Source organism: Pygoscelis adeliae, unplaced genomic scaffold (assembly GCF_000699105.1).
Source record: "Pygoscelis adeliae isolate BGI_AS28 unplaced genomic scaffold, ASM69910v1 Scaffold181, whole genome shotgun sequence".
Classification (NCBI taxonomy): domain Eukaryota; kingdom Metazoa; phylum Chordata; class Aves; order Sphenisciformes; family Spheniscidae; genus Pygoscelis; species Pygoscelis adeliae.
The window spans coordinates 1,538,717-1,557,451 of record NW_008824360.1 but is presented as its reverse complement, the minus strand read 5'-3'; the positions used below and the strand labels follow the sequence as shown (position 1 = coordinate 1,557,451).

At 39.9% G+C, this 18,735-nt stretch overlaps 1 protein-coding gene across 1 annotated transcript in view; it reads left to right on the top strand.

Annotated features, from left to right (window-relative positions):
• DAB1 (Dab, reelin signal transducer, homolog 1 (Drosophila)) overlaps positions 1-18,735 on the top strand; it is a 147,164-nt gene that overhangs the window by 64,385 nt on the left and 64,044 nt on the right. Inside the window, exons 3-4 of the mRNA XM_009319799.1 lie at positions 12,474-12,613; positions 14,928-15,026. Coding sequence (XP_009318074.1) covers positions 12,474-12,613; positions 14,928-15,026 — 239 coding nt within the window. The remainder of the gene's footprint in view (positions 1-12,473; positions 12,614-14,927; positions 15,027-18,735) is intronic.

Here is an 18,735-nt window from a genome sequence, read left to right as displayed (position 1 = left end):
TTGATGTTGATCTAAGCTCTAAGGAAAGACAAGCTCACAGCATGGCCGTTCCTCAGCAAATCCATTAGTAGGGACTCTCTTCTCTATTCAGACGCCTATTTTCCCCTGACCAGTAAAGTGAAAAATTCATAATAGAGATGAGACCTGACTGAAATTGGCCCGAAGGTTCAAGTGTTAATGCAGGGAAGAATGGGCATGAGAGGGGAGGATGGGGGCTTCCATTGCTTTGCACATTCCCACATACACCCATGGAGTGTGTGGCTGTGTTACTCTTGTTTCCTTGGGAAACCAAACTAAAAATAATGGCAAATAGGAAATAAAAACAATTCTGTTACTACATAGTACATTGTAAGGGAAAAACGTTATCCACGTCTCTGGATTACAAGGGTGTTTGAAGCTGCGATAACCCAGTTGTTAGCAACCATAATTTAGATGGTTTTTTTTTACATAAATATGACTTATTTGAAGTATGTTGAATTAGGAAACTCATGAATAAATATTTTGACATAATCAGAATTATATGGCCAGAAATTGACCTACTTTGCATGACAGATGCTTGAGAGTCCGCCAGCTAATAGCATACTAACCTGGCATAGCAATGCCCTATCGTATAATACACTAAGCTGCATACAGACATTAAATTATTAGATTGTTGCTTTTTTCTTCATGGAGATTAGACACAGACAATTTTGTTCGTAAATGAGTAAGTTATAGGAAAGTTATTGAGAGGGCATTGGGTTGCAGTCCAAAGGAGGATTCATGCATCGTTTGATAAATGTTTTCAGTGTGGTTTCGCAAAATAATGTTAGAGGTAGAAATAGCCAGAAAAGCTTGTGATGGTACCAGCCACCAAATAACTAGAGTATTACACAAAGTAGACAGGTCTTACGCTCTTCAGAAGATAGGCACAACTGCAAGAGGAATAATAATAATGTTTTAAAAGTCTGGTAATATTTTCATGGTATAAATAGAATCTGTTTTTTTCCCTTGAGGCTGTTCTTTATGTTTGTGTTGATTTCAGCAGACTGATTTTATCTGCATGTCCTTAAAGTTAATATGACAAGGATTTTGTACAGGTTAAATCAATAGAGAACTCTGACCTAAGAATAAAACAGTCTTCTTCTCCTTTTAAGTTCATATGGAATTTTTGGGGAAATCATCTTCCTTTATTATTTTTAGAAACACAGGTGATGAAACAGTTTAGGTGCACTTTGCACAGAGCATAGTTTTCAAGCTTCATAAATTTTTGTTGTTCAAGTCTAGCACAAGAAATAGTAGCACTTTTATTTGTGAAGTACCACTGGTTTTTATTTTTAATGGGAGAAAGGTAACTTCATCTTGGCCTAGTGATAGCGAAGAAAACCCTCCTCTCTTTTATTTAATTCATGGAATGAAAAATAATTATCATACTCAATTTCATTAGCTTCTTTATTTGCTTCCCAGTTGTTTTCTCTGTTTTTAAAGAACTTCTGTAGATGAAATCAACTTTGTTCACACTTTTTTCCCAAGGTCTTCAGAGGAATATGATTTTGCTCTCTTGTAATGAACTCTTGTTACCACAAAGGTAGTAAAACCACATGTATAATCTTGGCAAATAATATGTTCTCTTTCAAGCCTTAAGCAGGGCTAGACCGTGACACAGCTCCCACCCTCTATCTTGATTTACTCCAGCTACTTAAAACTTCCTAGAACTAGCTTAAACCATTCCTTTAACACCCATACTTCTTCCAAAAAGGATACAATTTGGTCATCCTTGCAGTACTCCGCTACCAGAGACCTCCTTGGGGGCTGTAAGCAGAGGCACCGTCAGGTACTGCTCAGCTGGAGACTGAGCTTCTCCTTTCAGGTAATGAAGGCATAATTTTTAAATAAATCATGTTTGGAGGACACTGATTTGCAGTTGGGCAACTCGGGTTCTTTGGAAGCTTCACCGAAGGGCACGAGACAGAGGTGATTATTTGGCTGGGCTAGTTTTAGTCACCCTTTTCAAGAGCTGCTCTCTGGCTTGCAGGGTGTTTGGAAGGACGGTTGTTAGCGATTTCTTTCTGGTTGCACTATACCTTCCTGCCATTCTTCAGGTGAATAGCTCTGAAATACTGGACTGGTTTTCAGGTGGCTCAGCAAATCTGTTAAAACTTATAAAAATTTTGGTAGCACTAAGCACTTGGCTTTGGTCTTTTCTCCTGCTTCCCCTCACATACCAACAGGCTCTTCGGATTCAAACGTTCTAGGTTAGCTTGGCGAGCGGTTGGGTCCTTGTACCCTTACAACTCAACCCATTTACCCAGTGTCTTGAAAAATTGCCCCAACTTTTCCCACTTGAGTAATTTCCTTTCCTCTTACTTGCAGTAGAGTTATCTGGTGGGTTTTGTTGGTTTGTTTTTGTTGTATTTTATTACTTTTCTAACAATATTCTGTTTCAGTCTTGGTTTCCTGAGTACCAGCCCAAACACTTTGGCTCCTTGATGCAGTCTATCAGTACTTAAAGGGGGCTTATAAAAAGGATGGCGGCAGACTTTTTAGCAGGGCCTGTTGCGACAGGACAAGGGGGAATGGCTTTAAACTAAAGGGGGGTAGATTGAGACTAGATATAAGGAAGAAATTTTTTACGCTGAGGGTGGTGAAACACTGGCACAGGTTGCCCAGAGAGGTGGTGGATCTCCATCCCTGGAAACACTCAAGGTCAGGTTGGACGGGGCTCTGAGCAACCTGCTCTAGTTGAAGATGTCCCTGCCCACGGCAGGGCAGTTGGACTAGATAACCTTTAGAGGTCCCTTCCAACCCAAACTATTCTATGATTCTATGCCTGGCCAATGTAGTTCCAGAAACAGAAGAGTTATCCTGATGGGCTGATCCTCCATGACACCACACACACGAGAGATGCGCAAACCCCAATTTCTTACCTCTGGAATTTGTTATGGCACAGGGGTGTTTCACTTCTTATTAATGCTTTACCCAAGGGTGATTGCCGGCAGTAGTCTTTTCATTTCTGCCTCCTACTGCCGTTCCTGTTGTCAGAGTGGCAGCAGGAGGCAAAAATGAAAGGACCAGATTGAAAGAAGCACTTTGCAACTGTTGTAATTTTGAAATTGATGGCATTTTTTAGCCCAAAGTCTCAGGAAAAAAGCTGCTTTTCTCTTCGCCTCCTATTGTTTTTCCAACAGGGAGAGACATTCTCTGATGTTGCAGAGGCAGTGGGAGGCCAAAATGAAAATAATTTTCTTCCTGAAACATTGGATCGCAAAATGTGAACAATTTCAGCAGGGAAATAGCAGTTTGGGTTTTTTTGACTGCCATGTGGTGAATACTGGTATTTCCGTTTGCCCGTGGAAAATCAATAGCAGCTGCTTTTGTTATTGAATTAACGTGATCATAGGATAATTTCTACAAATCTATTTACTGTGCTTTTCTAACGTGTCATTTTCCTTTTTCTGCGTGAGGATAGGCTTTGTAAGGTGGGTACATAATTCCCTTCCGAGGCCACGTGTTGCCTCTAATTCCATGACCTTGGAGATAGCTTTTTAAGCCAGAAACTTACGGGTCTGTACATTCCAGAACTGCATTTTATACCAATATCGTCAGAACAACTAATAAATCCAGACATAATTGTCAGTACCAATAGTTCCATAGGAAGAAAGGTGCAGGATGGTTCTGCAGCTGCGCTGTCACATCAGTGACGCAGTTGCCATCACAGCACGGTGCGTGATGCAGCCTGTTGTGATCTACTGCATCAGTTTTGTAACTGTTCTAACTAGTACAGGCATGAGTCTTCAACGTAATAAAAGTTCTACATTGACAAAGAGGATGGCTCAAGGAGAAGTGTTGGAGCCCTGATGTGGCCCTGGCACATGGCCATGATTTAATCCAGTGTGGTGCACAGCCCCATTTCAGTGTGTGCATGCAGCACTGGTGCAGTAGAAGACTGGAGTGTTGACAAGAGAGGGTGAAGTGTAAATCAATGAACGGCTTTGTCCTCCTGCTTTAGCTGTTATGGGCTATTGCTCTTTTCTTTGGGGACTTTAGTGCCTGTAATTAGTTATCTTGAATGGAAAGATTCTTCTCTTATTGAACATGTGAGAAATTTGGGCATGTTAATCAGAGCATAACCTTTTCTTAACTTGCTTTTTTATAGTCCTGGAGAATTAACATTTATCTTAGGGCAGCACAAGAATTTGGCATTTGTATGAAGTGAACTGATTCTCCACCCTTTCTCTTTCTTTATACATAACAAAAACTAAACTCTTTGATAGACTCATCAACAGAATATATTTGTAGGCTTTGAAGTGTAAATTGTGAATTTGTGTGTCTCAACATGACTTTGGGGCTCTGTGTGTAAGTGCATGCATGTCTGTGTCCTGCATTAGTTAAAGTCTAATTAAAATTGTTCCTGAAAACTACCTACTTAAAGCCAGATATAAGTAGACACATAAAAGCAGCTTGATTTTTTTTTCATAAGTTCTGAACACTTTTAGTTCTTGTAGGATTAGAGAGAGTCAGGGGAATTCAGCAACTCTGCAAATCTTGTTGTGTGTTCACATACCAAAATAATTATTTAGATGCTCATCTTTAAATGATCAGTTTTCCTAGTGTAGGCTAGTTTTTCAGCTGCTTTAAGGTGCTTCTCAGTGCTACAGTGGAGCTTGGAAAGAAAGGCAATTCTAATTTACTTTCCTTTTCCCCAACAAGTTCAGATTTGGTTGGGAAATGACACATTCTGGGGTAATTTAGCAGCGCCATTTGGACTGGCCTCTCCTTGCTGCTTTGGAAGCCCTTTATGGAGATCTTTGGCAGTAGATGGTATCTACTGGCTGCCCCATTAGGACTGTTTTGCTTGGGCATATTAGTACAGCTGTAATGGGTCCCTTGGTTGTCAAAGTGTCTGGGCTTTTACCATGCCCCGTCCAAATGCAGTGCACGTACAGGATCACTGTAAAATCAGTTACCTTTTCTTAGTTGATTTTCTCTCAGAAGCAACCAGTTTCATACTGACATCCAGGCAAGTGGGTAAGGGATGAACTGGTTGATGACCCTGTTTTCCCATGGGCTTTATTTACTTGACATTTCGACGTCTGCTTGATTTAAACATTTACTGCAGATTTGAAACATAAGGTGAACAAAACTTGCTAAACTATCTTCTGTCTTTTAAAGAGGAGAATCCACAGATACTCGTCCTCTCCCTTCCCCTCTAGTTGTCCAGAAAACATCATTTTTATTCTTAATCTCTAACAGCAGAAAATAGACCACCAAGTTTTCCTTGTTTCACTTTTTGTTGTTCCTTGGGGCTTGCTGAACAAGGCTAGTACCCCAAAATGAAGTTTTATTGCAGTGTCTTATTTCAATTTAAATCAGTGTAGAATTTGGGATTTTAGCTGCTTCTGCATCCAGCCTGTAAAAGGCACCTTACAAAATGGCTTTCAAAGATTTATGAAGACTTGCGTGGTACAGAGGCTGAAAGGAAGTTTAATTACATTCAGCTTTTGGTCATTTCTGTGTCTGAGGATGTCCCCATATACTGTCATCTCAAAGACCATCTAACAAAATAAAATTGATCAGTGAGCCTTCTGGCTAAAACTAAAACGAGTGCTTTGTCATCTGCCTGTGGAGTGTATGTGCTCAATCACTGCCATCTCCCATGTGCTCACCCTAGACTCTCCATCACTGAGATTTGTCCAAAATTTTAATCAAACATTATTTTATACTGAGGCCTTCTCTGTAAATAATTTAATTCTTCTCTTGACATACTCAGACATCCTTCTTTGTAGTATAAAGAAATAATTTAATCTAGTCCACACGACTGTTTTGCTTTGGAGACAGTAAAATGTACATCTTGTTTTGTATTAGCTTGTGTAGAGTACAAAGTGTTAAGATAAAAACTTGGCAAGTGCAATTGCTGTTACCTTGTGAATGACATCTCTGCTCATAAAGCTCTGATCAAAGGCAGTAAATAGTATGGGAACATCTTACTTACTTACACAGGAAACTTGGTTCTAAGAGTGGGGATGTGTAGGTGTCTTCGAGTACAGTAATTCACAGGCTAATAATGCTAGAAGCCATAAAATCTCTCAGTTGGAGGTTACTGTGAATAACAGTGCTGAACAGTCGGGAAGTACTGCTGAGATGATAGCCTGAATGATGATTGAGTTTTCCTGGAGAGCCCTTATCTGTGTTTAAAATTGTAGGTAATGTTTTTAAATTTAACCTTAATAGAAGTTCATTGAGCCTTCAGAGTGGTTTCTGTTTCCCTCTTTAAATGGTTTATCATGTTCTATAGAAATATTCTGAGTCTTTGCACTCAAGACAAATGTTTGCGTTGCTGTCAAAATGGGGCATTTTACCTTCTTCTGAGCAGAAGCACCAAGAGGACTGAAGCACCAGCAGGATGGGAGGGAGGTTCTCCCCCTAGTTCCTTGAGCTAGGAGGCTCACATGCTTCCTGATGGCACTCTTGGGCAAGGGCAGCTCATAAGAAGAGGTAGGTTCTTGGTAGGGGGAGGTTTAAAAGATAGTTTGCTGAAGTTTATGTACTTGTACCTTGGCAATATCACTTTGTTAATACAGTAGACCTCAACAGGGTTCATTTGTTGACCCTACAGCAAGTTAACTCTAGCTGAGTAAGCTAAAAGCACTCCAGGACACATCTTGCAGACTTTTTGGGAGTTTCCCTATCAGCTGATGAAAGGAGAAGTTTTCATCCCTTGCATTCAAGTTGCACGCATATACTGTAACCAGGAGTTTTGGATAGGATCCTATATAGACAAGAGGTACTTATTCCCTTTAAAAATTTAACATGCTTTTTAAGGTTGTAATCCATCCTGCAAAACAGTTTGCATTTCACTGCATCAGTAGTTTTTTTTCAGTTGCTAGGAACTAGCCTTCATTGATGAAATAAAGTGTGAAATTCAAAGTACCTCTTCATTTAAAAGATAGCAGTGATGGATGTTGCGAGCAGATCTTGCTGCAAATGTACTTTGGTCACTTGAGATAAATTATAGATTTTGAAATTAAACCCTAAGTAACTCTTGTTAAAAAAAAAAAAAAGGCTAATTTTAAGACACTCATTTGAGAAATATTGTTACAGGAAGAGAATGCTAGTGATAACACCAGAAGTTAAATTGTGTGCACATATACTGCTAGATATGATGTATTTTGTTTTCTGAAGTGTTATGTTAAAAAAGGAAAAGGAGTTTATTTTTCTCTGTCAGATCTCGAGGTGCAGCACAGCGGGTTTGGGCAGTCGTGCTCCCAAAGACAGTGACAAATACACGACCTAGTACCTCTAAGTTTTCTACCTCTAGCAAAAAAGTTCAAAAATTAGATTAACAGATAGCAGGAGGATCTGGGAATTTGTGGGGGGCTTTTAGTTTTAAAATCCAAAATAAACATTCTGCACTGAACTTTTTTATGCCTATGAAGAAAGAATTGCATTCCCGAGGTGCTGTAGTCTTGGTATCAAGATCCGTCTCTGTGTGACGGATAGTTTCGAGCCCTCTGCATCGGACTTGGGGTTGTGTGAAGCTGTTGAGAAAAATGTGCCATCAAGGAGAATAATCTGTTTGAGCTTTTCATGATCCCTTCCTGAATTGCTGTTTAGTTGCTGCTGTACTGGAAGGTACATATAATTATGTATGAGTATTTTCTCTTTTACACCTGCTTATATCCTTTTTTTTTTCCCCGAGGGAAATCTCTAGTTGATTAAAATTACCATGAATTTTCTTTAGATAATTGATACCAAATGAAGCTGTGCACCATGTGTGTATGCATATGTCAAATACATAAAATTACGGATGCATATGTGTGTAGATATAGGGGCATATATATATGCACAGCTACCAGGGAATATCTTTCACTTAGTAATTAATTCACTAGCCTTCAGTGTGTGCAGCGTCTTAGAGGTCATTCTGCACTGCAGTGTCAAAACACTGCAGTATTTTCCACTGCGTTGGTGCTATAAAAATGCTAATTGTCCCCATGAAGATGTAGGCTGTTTATAAGTGCGTATGTGATTGTTTTTCAGCCCTGCGAAAGACAAGGAGGTGTTATTTCAGGTTTATAATTTGAATGTGTGATGGATACAACTTTGACAGTTTATTAGTTACAAAAGAAAAAAAAAAAAGACAGTGGTGTGTCGTTCTTCAGCTAATTGATTGCCAGGAGCATGTTATTGACTTTGGTGATAATATCATTATATATTTTACAGTCGTAAAATCAAGAAATTCAGATTATGCCTTGAGGGCTTCACACATTTAAATAAAGGATATAGCCATTTCCAGGGCTATTGGTTTAGATTAGTGGGTACTGTGAAGAATGCGTAGTATGTTGTAAGAGCATTCAGAAAAAGCAACAGTCTGCTCATTGCAATGATGCTTTGGTTTATTTTCTTTTTCTATTTATGAAATATGCTTACTTACATATCCGCTGGGAGAATGAACAGCATTTGCTCTAAACGTTAGCATCTTAATACAACGGTAGCTTGGTGCTCTGTTGGGCTAAGAGCCAAAACCAAGTGTAATCCTTGACTTGTACGAAGAGTGAGGTAAGTCTTCTTTAGACACTTGCCAAAATACGCAGTGTCTGGGAAGAAAACCTTGCGTGAGCTTCAGTCTGCAAAGTTAAGAGCGTTACCTGGAGCCAGGTAACCTAATGTGAACACAGCTAGCTCTCCCTCTTGACGTCAAAGTCAGGATTGAATGGCAGCTGGTGGGCTGCTGTGATGGTAATGTCCCCCGAGCGGCTCCAGTGACTACTGCTGATGGGTATGGTCCGGGGAACACCTGCCTCTGGCACTCAACTCGGGCTGCTCTGACCTGAATCTTCCACAGTAGCTTATGCTCCTCTCGGACTGTTTACCAGTCACGTCTTGGGATTGAATGCACTTGAGGTACTGGGGTTTTGGGTTCAGGTCTGTCTCTAGCTTGCTTTACAGAATCTGAGTTTAACTGAGGTATATTGCCTTGAATAAAAATGATTGGCTGTGTTAAAAACGTTATTTATTACTTTTACAGTATATTTAGTGAGATGGATAAAATACCGTAATACTGGTCATGATGATAAGCCTCTCTCTACTTTAGATGCAAGCTCAGAAGCACATTGCATCACCCAGCTCCAGGGATTTATTGTTCTCTTAAAAGACTGTGGAAGTCCAAGTGCAATGTCACAGCTCAGCAGCAAAGGTCACGTTTTCCCACTTACGCAGGAGCAGTGGCTCCAGCTGGAACACATATGGCTTAAAGGTGAACGGTGACATCTATAGAAGCAGATAAAATAATTACTCTTACATTTACATTTTAAGGGCCTCTGAGGATTATAAATCTATATGCTGCAAACAAAACATTTCTTTGCCTGTGTCAACAGTGGCACGTTTTCTAATTAAAAGTGATCACCTTTCTAAATTGAATTTGTGTGACGTTGTTGTTAGTGGGCTTTTAGCTTTTGCATTTTTTCTCAGTTTGGGACATGGGAATCAAATCGGTTTTAGTTTTGTTGATAAACTGGTTACATTTTGGATTGTGAAGTGCTTGTGTCGAGTTGCAAACAAATGCTTAGGATACTTCTTTGCTTATGAAAAGATATTTATGAAAGCATTTTAGAGCAAAGAATTGGAAAATACTCATTGGTCTTGAAGTTCAGAAAATTTTAAAGAGTCTGGACTATCTGCTTTGTAAGTGTCCAGTGTGCAAATGAAGTATCACCCTGCATAAATCTCGCACCTCATGAGTGCTATAAAATTGACCATACTGACAATGTTTGTCATATAGTAATTTTCCAAGCAGGTAGAAAGTTTGTCAGTGCTGATTACAGCACCAAAATTTGGAAATACAGTACGAGTATACTGGATGTATGCTGAGAAATGGTGACTGTTGCAGATGGCTGATTTATAATATAGGGCAGTGTGTGTGTGCATTCTCTATGCTTTTTCATGGGACATATGCTCTAGGGTTTTACGGATGAATTTGTAGTGTCTAGTTTCCACTGCAGTTTAAAATATCTACATCATTTTCAGGTTGATGATTTTTCCCAGTCATTTATCCCAAAAGCACTTTATCCTACTTAATTTGGGTCATAATTGACATGGGACTTGTACGTAAGCAGACATAGCCATAAGTTGTGTTTGAATGGGCTCTTAATGTCAGGGATTTAGTTACGTGCAGCTAAACAGATCAGAAGTTGGAATAAGTATAAATGTTCAAATAACTGATGGATGCAAGGTCGCTATCGTGACTTGGACCCAGGAAACACTCTTGAACACTTACATGCTCATGCTATTAGCTAACAGCTGCCTTCGGCTGTAACGAAGACATAAGGTTGAAAATTGTTGGCAAGAAAGCTGTTGGAATTGGATTTTATTTACTGCAAATCAACAGGATATATATGCAAGTATAAAAGACATATGGAAAAGTCCACTGTTATCATTGGACTTTGTTGCTTCTCCAGATGTTCTCCCTCCTGCCCCACTCTGGAGCTGAAAGTGGAAAATGTTTTTTCATTGTTTTTAGCTGACGGGCCAACATCTGCCTTGGCATTTCCCTGGGGAATGATATTAGTGTTACTTCGAGTTTCTGATTTATCATTTGTGTCTCATTAGGGTTTGGGTTTTTTTAATATAATGTAAAAGCATGAAGTTTCAACCCTCTGTTTAATTCTTTTTGAGGGAGCAGGAGTGAAAATGAATCAAGGGAAACAGTCGGGTGGCCACTTAACTATCACAGCAACACTTAATCAGCTGCCTTATTTTTAAGGGGCTATAAATGAGGCATTAGAACATTGGTCTGAGCTGATACTTTTCATTGAAAGAAATAGTATTTGTGTGCTCAAACACACTTGAAGATCTCAATATGCTTCAAATAGCTCTATTTTTTAACATACGTTTAGTCTATCATTAGTTCACAGCATGGACTGTGCTGTACTCTCGAGGAAGAAGAACCAAATGAGTATCTTCATTTGGAAGTACTCTTCATTGGTTGTGTATGCACTCTAGTTTTTCCTATAATGGTATTGTAAAAATTTCAATTCCATAGTTTTGAACCTAGTTTTTTCATCCACTTGATGGGTGTGTAACACTAGCAAAGTTGACCCAAGTGTTGACTGCTGAAAAAGGTACTTTCAATAGAAATGCAAAACAAAATAGCTTTTCCCCCCAAAGCTTGTGTACTTTATGCTTATCAAAAACTAGCTGCACAGAAGCAGATTTTATTTTTTTTTCTGTGCTTTAATCTGACTTTTCAAATAGGAATGAGCTTTGGAGAAAATTTGGGCCAAAACTCTCAAATATAGGTGTCTAATACTAGATTCTTACTTATGGTTCATTTATAGCAGGCTCTAGCTCTTTGTTCATTTTTTTACAATAGCTAGAAGGATGGGGCAAAATCTGTGACTCAGCGCCTAGGTGGTAATAGTATAAATTTTAGCAACATCTGTCCATGTTTAGGCAAGTTTTCTGGTGGAATCTGTTTGGTCCAAGAAATGTCAAATTCTTTACGATCTCACATTATTGTTTGCTTCTTTGTGCCTTGGAAGTTGTTTGTTTGGTTACTTGTTTTGTTGCAATTATTTACAGTTCACTGCTGTTTTTTTGACATCCTAGCAAGAAATTCCACAGACAGCTGCAAAATATATCTTTAATCAATTTTAGGAAGACTGATTCCCTAACTAACATATTTCTTCCAGCTAAGACACAGAGTAAACTCTTCTGCAGATACTCAGGGAAGAAGTCTTCCTGACAAAACTATCCCTTTCATGGATTGCTGTAGTGTCATTGTTGTGTGGTTCAGGCTAGTCTGAGCGTTGTAATTTATGTTACATTGGCCTTATCAGTACTGTGCTATCTTATCCTCGATTGCTTTTTTATTAAGAAACATCTTGTGTCATTTTTTAAGCTTCTCAGGGTGAGCCTGTGAGAGCCAACATTGCTGGTTATGTTTTTTCTGTATATGTCTATAAGCAGAAAGAATAGAACAAGAAGACAGTATTTTTTGTGGAGGTTTTAAAGCAGCCATATTCTATAGGCAAATAACATCATTTGGTTTTCATCATTCAAATGGTAATAGTGTAAATATTGCTGATGCGGTTAGATAAGTTGGTATACGAGGAAATAGTAGCATGTTTCTATTAGAGTTTTGTCTGCAAAATGAAGAATTCTCAAGTGTATTGGTATTAAAACAACCCGTACAGATCAGAAGTTTTCAGATCCATGAGGTCTGATTCAGGCTTATCTCTTATTTCTGTAAACCTAATTTGTGTGCAAATTTCGTGGGGAAGATTTTGTATGGCAACAATTCCACTGTGAATTCATTTGAGGTAGTAAGGCCAAAAGGTTTTATTGAACTAGTACTTTTCTTCTAATTTTATTGAAATGTTTGCATGTTTAGGTGTTGAGGTAGGAGTTAGATCTAATTTGCCACTTAATTTGCGAGTATTTATTTGTTAATTTTCTTTTGCACTCATGCAAATTTCCTTGTTTCCCTTATGTCTTTTCAGGTCAGGATCGCAGTGAAGCCACTTTAATAAAGAGGTTTAAAGGTGACGGTGTCCGATACAAAGCAAAACTGATTGGGATAGATGAGGTTTCTGCCGCACGAGGAGACAAGTTATGCCAAGACTCCATGATGAAGCTCAAGGTGCAGTGAAACTTTTAATCTTTAATATTATGGAGTCACAGGGAGTGAATTTCAGCTTGAACTTTTACTCATTCTCCTTTCATGACACTGAGTCACACTCTGGTTAATTATGTATTGAAATCAGTCAATTTTACATGAACTCCTGGCTGGTATTGCTTATCCCAGTTTAATTTTAATACATTATCTCTGAGTTCAGTAGTTATTCATGATTGACACCACTGCAATTTGTCCACAAATTATAAACAACGCATCTGCAAATTGAATAATTTTATTATGCAAAAGGGGAGGTAAACCACTATGAAGAAAAATGGTATATCAGAACATTTTTTATGACAATGCTCATCAACTACAGCCCTGCCTTTAAAGATCATCATCTCCTGTTGGGACAGGCAGGAAGGGGTGAGTGACATTGTGGGGTGTAGGTAGCCAGATATAGGGGGGAACTGGTGTCCTCACTGGGGGGATAATGTCTTGCACCTGTAATGGCAGGATTGATGGGTTACAATATCAGGAGGCAGTGCACTGAGAGGACAAAGCGTGAGAAGATAAGAAGAGTCCCCAGAGTTTTGGGAAAGAAATGGAGCAGTGACAAAAGCAGGTTTTGAGTAGACTGCAAACTTAGAGAGTAGACAGAGTCTGAAAGCACTAGTGGTGTAGGAGGGTGGACTTTCTGGAGCATGCTAGACCTCTCTCTCCGGGCTCAATCTTTTCTTACAACCCTCAAAGAGCGTAAGAGCGCTTTATAGGAAGCATCCTTTATGTGGCCCTGGGAAATGGGGAAGAGCTGGATTTGTTGAGGAGGAAGGATAGACTGTGTTTTTCTTGAGTGCAGTGTTGGCTGTTGACTTCCCATCTGCATTGTAGGGTTACAAGCTAGGTCTGGGAGTAAACTCTCCTCAGTCTTTTTGCTGTTTTTTTCCTTCCAGTCCTCTCCCCAGCACTCTACCAAGAGAGCTGATGGATTTCGCATTACTAATTTTTTCAGGAGGAGAAATCGCTAAATAGTATCTTTTACACTACCAACTAGCAGGGTTCCAGTTCTGAGGAACCGGGAGGAATAGGTGGTTATTCATGAATAAACAGCAAAGGGTGACATGCATCTTATGGTTCAACAATCTAAAAGAAAGATCTGGTAGATAATTTACGAATCAGTTATGAACATTTTATGACAAGCAAAAACTATTCTAAAAGGTGCACTGATGATTTATCACATCTGCCACAATATTCCTATCTGTTTTAATTGTATACTGGATATTTCTCATCATTTCATAGTTCCTAGAAGCAATTTGGAAGAATTGTCACTGTTCTGCACAAGCCTTTTTGTGTCTCTCCTCCATGGATTACCATTTCCACATCTCCCAGATGCCTGATACCTGTTTGCATAGTGGCGAGATTGATCTAAACAGTGTTGTGAGATGACTAAAATTATTAAGGGGAGGGAGCATTAGAAATTCATGTTTGTATGTAAGGCAGCATAGCATGAAGTTACGGGCTCTGGAAACCTAGTGTCTAGCAACATGAGTTTTAAGGCCAGGCATAAAGTTATGGGGTGACTTTTGACAAGTGACTCCATTTTTTCTCTTTAATTTTCATGTCTGTGTAATGAGAATAATGACCTCATGAAGGTCTTAAAACGTTAGTGGTTGTTAAAACATGTCGAAATTGCAGAGCACCAGATAAAGGCTAAATATTTTTCTTTATTTACTAGTGCGATTGATTACGTTTGATCTTAGTACAGTGTTATTCATCAGGGCAGGCTCCTGAGAAGGTGGAAATAGAAGTTACTGTTATAGTTGTGCTGTGGAAGAATAATACATGAAATGCATATCAGCAAGTTCACTTGAGAAGTAAAAGCCTGAGGTTATGAAAAAAGCTAACCCTCTATACCAGTTTTTTACAGCAGAGATGTAGTTTGATTTTGCTTATTCCAGATAAGTGTGCCCATGAAGTAAGCTAAGGTTTTTTCCTCCACTGCTTGGGTTTTTTTTTTCTTTAAAAAAAAGAAAACAAAACAGCTTATAGCTGGGAAAAGTGTGCTAGAAATGACCTTCAGCTTCCATGAAAACAAATTTCATGGAGGATTAGCTGGTGCAGGCATTGGAAGCGGGAGCACATTTGAAATGCTCTCTGGGTAGCGTAGAGATGTGGTACCTTGAAAAAAAGGGAGGAAGCCAGAAGTTAGAGGGGGACTGTTCCTGGAAAGCCCTTAAGTTTTCCTAGAAAAGTGGTGAATCGTCCACAAGCAAATCTTTGTGCTCTGCTGTGGCACCAAGAAGAGTAATGAAACCAGCCAAACTGTTCTTTTTTTCCATAGGGAGTTGTTGCTGCGGCTCGTTCGAAAGGAGAACATAAACAAAAAATCTTCTTGACAGTGTCCTTTGGGGGAATCAAAATCTTTGATGAAAAGACAGGGGTAAGTAAAATAGTCATGTGATAGAGCAAAATTGAATCTTTCCATGGATGTTTCTTTAAAAGCATTTCCTGGCTGGGCAGTAATATCTCACCAGTATAAGCACACATGAAGCATCTGACAAGCTTGATAAAGGGTTATCATGTATCAGAGCAAGCCATTAGATGACTGAGGTGTAAAGTGTAGCATGGGGATGTGGTTTATTTTAAAGCCTTGTCCTGGATACTTCTGCAGAACCACTTACGTGAGCACACAGATGCTCTTTACGTGCATAAACACTCACAGCTCTGAGTCCAGAAAGTGGCGAGAAGGGATTTGTTTTCCTTCTGCCAGATAAAAAATTGTTTCTTAGAAATACCAGCCCACAGTTTGCAGAAGGCTTTAGCAGTCCACGGTACAGACTGGTGTCTGTGCCCATATGTGTTTTCTCATCCAGCCCGGGCCCAACTGCACCAGTCCTCTGGATGCTGCTTAAGACTCCTCGGCAGTACCAAGTGGCTTTTCAGAGTCTAGAGGCTAGGATTGTCTTGGTTTGGGCCCTTTGTGTCATGGGAAGCTGAGGTGAAGAAAACAATCTGGAACAGGAAGCTGCGGAGAACCCCAGGAGAGTAAAGCTTGTTTTTCCCAAGCCTGAGATAGAGAAAAGGAAGGGCACTGGGAGCTGGGGAGCTCCTGGGAGCAGCACGCGCTTAGCTGGTATTGTCCTGAAGATGTCCCAGGGGAATCCTAAAGAATTTCTGTCAGGTCCGTAATTTCACATCAGCACAGTCGTAGTCACCATAATGCGATATACTCCTCTTAACAGCAGTGACTGTCTTCTGTCAGATACGCAGTAACCATAAGAATCAGAGCTTTTGTATCATCAATGGTAGCAGAAGTATATATTGTATGGAATTGGAGGTAAAAGATATTGGAAAGTTTGAGGTTGCTGTTTGAAGTTGCCAAGCAGCAACTCGTCCAGTAGCATCTGGTCGAGGAAGTTGCAGGAGACTTCCATGCCTTATGCAGTTTTTGCCGCAGCAATATCATGTTTGTTTTTTTAAATTGCTTTGCGAGAAGAAACCTAAGCAAAACATTATACTACTTAGATATAAAGCGACAACACACAAATTGTTTTAATCCTAATTAAGAAGATTTTTACAGCAGTTTAAGCTTTGCCTTGAATTTTAAAAAGCTCATGATTTAGTCTTTTGAAAGATTAACTATTTAACATGATGCCAGAAATAAAACCCTACTGATGATAGATGAAATTATCTTTGCCAGTTAATTTATATTATTAGAAAATCAATGTCATTGAGCTCACTGATACATAATACAAGTAGTTAGTAATGAAAAGCTCATTTGGAATGTGTTGTGTACAGCATGTGTAAAGTATTCATACAAAAGCAGTGTTTAAGAGAACATTGCTGAGGTTACAGCCTATGTTCAGAAGATACGAAATGTCAGGATTAGGGCTGCCAGTGCAGTTGTGGTTGGGTCTTCTAATAAATAGACATTAGGGTAGTATTTAAGTATGCAATGACATACCTTTTTTTGCCCAGAGAATACCAGCTTCATTCAGCCTACAGCACAGAGCGTAATACGCTGAACAATACGGTAATGTTTCGGGTTTTTTTCTTCAGTGTGCAACCTACTGCCTTGCCACGCACTCTGCAAATTGCACTGAGGCCACAGTTACTTTCCTAAGACTAAAGCCTTTTCTTGGGAAAATAAAAAAGAAGAGAGAGAGACTTGTCCTGTGGCACTTCTCTCTGAATGTTTCACAAACGCAGGATTTGTTTTTGTAAAATAAAGAGGGAAAAGGGGATGCGTTTAGAAGCAAAGGTGTGGTTTAGCCAAATTGCCTTTCCTGCAGCGTCCTGCACACTCTCCTGTCTGCAACTAGTGAGGCGGGGACATGAGAACAAGTCTCCTTCATTTCATAGCTTTGACACCCTATACTCTAAATCTGATGTAACTATGTCATCCTTATAGTAACCCTGTCACTCACTCACTGAGGCTTAGACTGAAACCTTTAAATCCACCTTCCAGATATCTGCCCCTGAGCTGCTGGAGTGATGGACAGGACTATTTAGTTGTCCTTCTTGAAACAGGACTGTGACAGAGGGATGTGGGGAGCTTTTGGCATCAGTTTTTACACGTTTTTTTGAAAGCAGCAGAATTGTGCTTTCCATGCCAAGCTTTTGAAGCAGGGGTGCATGAACTTCTCTGCCAGTTCTTTACAGCCACCATCCCTTCAGCTTTATCTCCAGCTTGGGTCTCTCTGTGTCCCAAAGCTTCACGTCCTTGACCCACTCTTCTCAGAGTCTCTCTCATCCAGCCTGTCTCTGCTTCGTCAATCTACAGTTGTCATCTCATTCCTTATGGTAGTCACATACAATCTCAACATCTGAAATACACAGGGTAACATCAGCAACAGGTCATGGACAGACACTGACAGTGTCTCTGGGCTCTCTGAGCCCGCAGGAGCGCTACTGAGGCAAGGTGCTTTCCACAGCACAAGAGACAAATATTTAGGGGTGATGCACTGTGTCACATCCATGTGGCTTTGGCTCATCCTGGTGTAATGCTAGGAGATGTCAGCTGTCGTAGTAGTAAATAATCCCATCTGTGTAGTCTCCGTCGATGTCTGTGTGCTAAAGTCACCCCCAAAGAAAGCTGCATTACTGCTATAAAGTGGAGCCTCCTATAAAGCAAAGTAAGGACAATGCAATTAGGCTATGCAGGACACTGATAATCCCATTCTTGATTTAGAAACAACAGAGAAAATCCCACAGGCTGGCAAAACTGGGGACGTACGATTGCTCAGCCTGGCTCTTTTGATGGGACAGAAGGGAGAGAAGCAGCAAAAAGTTTGTGGTTTGCTCACACAGAACTTCTGGTATCGATGTTACACTTAAGAGTTTTTAAAGTGTGGAGACTGACATTCACATTTGTGCAACAGGGAAAAAAATATGCCCTTAATAGGGAACAGCCTGGATAGTCTTGCATTTGCTTTCTCTTCCTTCAACTGCCTTCCCTGTCCCCCACAATGCTTTCTCTTCAGTTGTATTTCCGTAATTTTGGGATTCTGAAATGGATATTTTGTGGCACAGTGCTCATTTATTGTTTATTTAGAAAGGTTATTTAACTCTCTAGAGAGTGTCCTTTCTTAATCTTTATCATTGGCTACCGCTATAATCTCTGCCACAATGGCAGTCTGATACGATAGAAAAGAGAAAAAATATTCTGAAAAAATATAGGCTTCTGTATGTTTAGTATAGAATCATAGAATCATAAAGGTTGGAAAAGACCTCTAAGATCATTGATTCCAACCGTCGACCCAACACCACCATGCCCACTAAACCATGTCCCTAAGTGCCTCATCTACACGTCTTTTAAATACCTCCAGGGATGATGACTCAACCACTTCCCTGGGCAGCCTGGTCCAATGCTTTACAACCCTTTCAGTGAAGAAGTTTTTCCTCATGTCCAATCTAAACCTCCCCTGGCGCAACTTGAGGCCATTTCCTCTCATCCTATCGCTTGTTAGTGGGTAGAAGAGGCTGACACCCACCTCGCTACAGCCTCCTTTCAGGTAGTTGCAGAGAGCGATGAGGTCTCCCCTCAGCCTCCTTTTCTCCAGGCTAAACAACCCCAGCTCCCTCAGCTGCTCCTCATAAGACTTGTTCTCCAGACCCTTCACCAGCCTCGTTGCCCTTCTCTGGACACG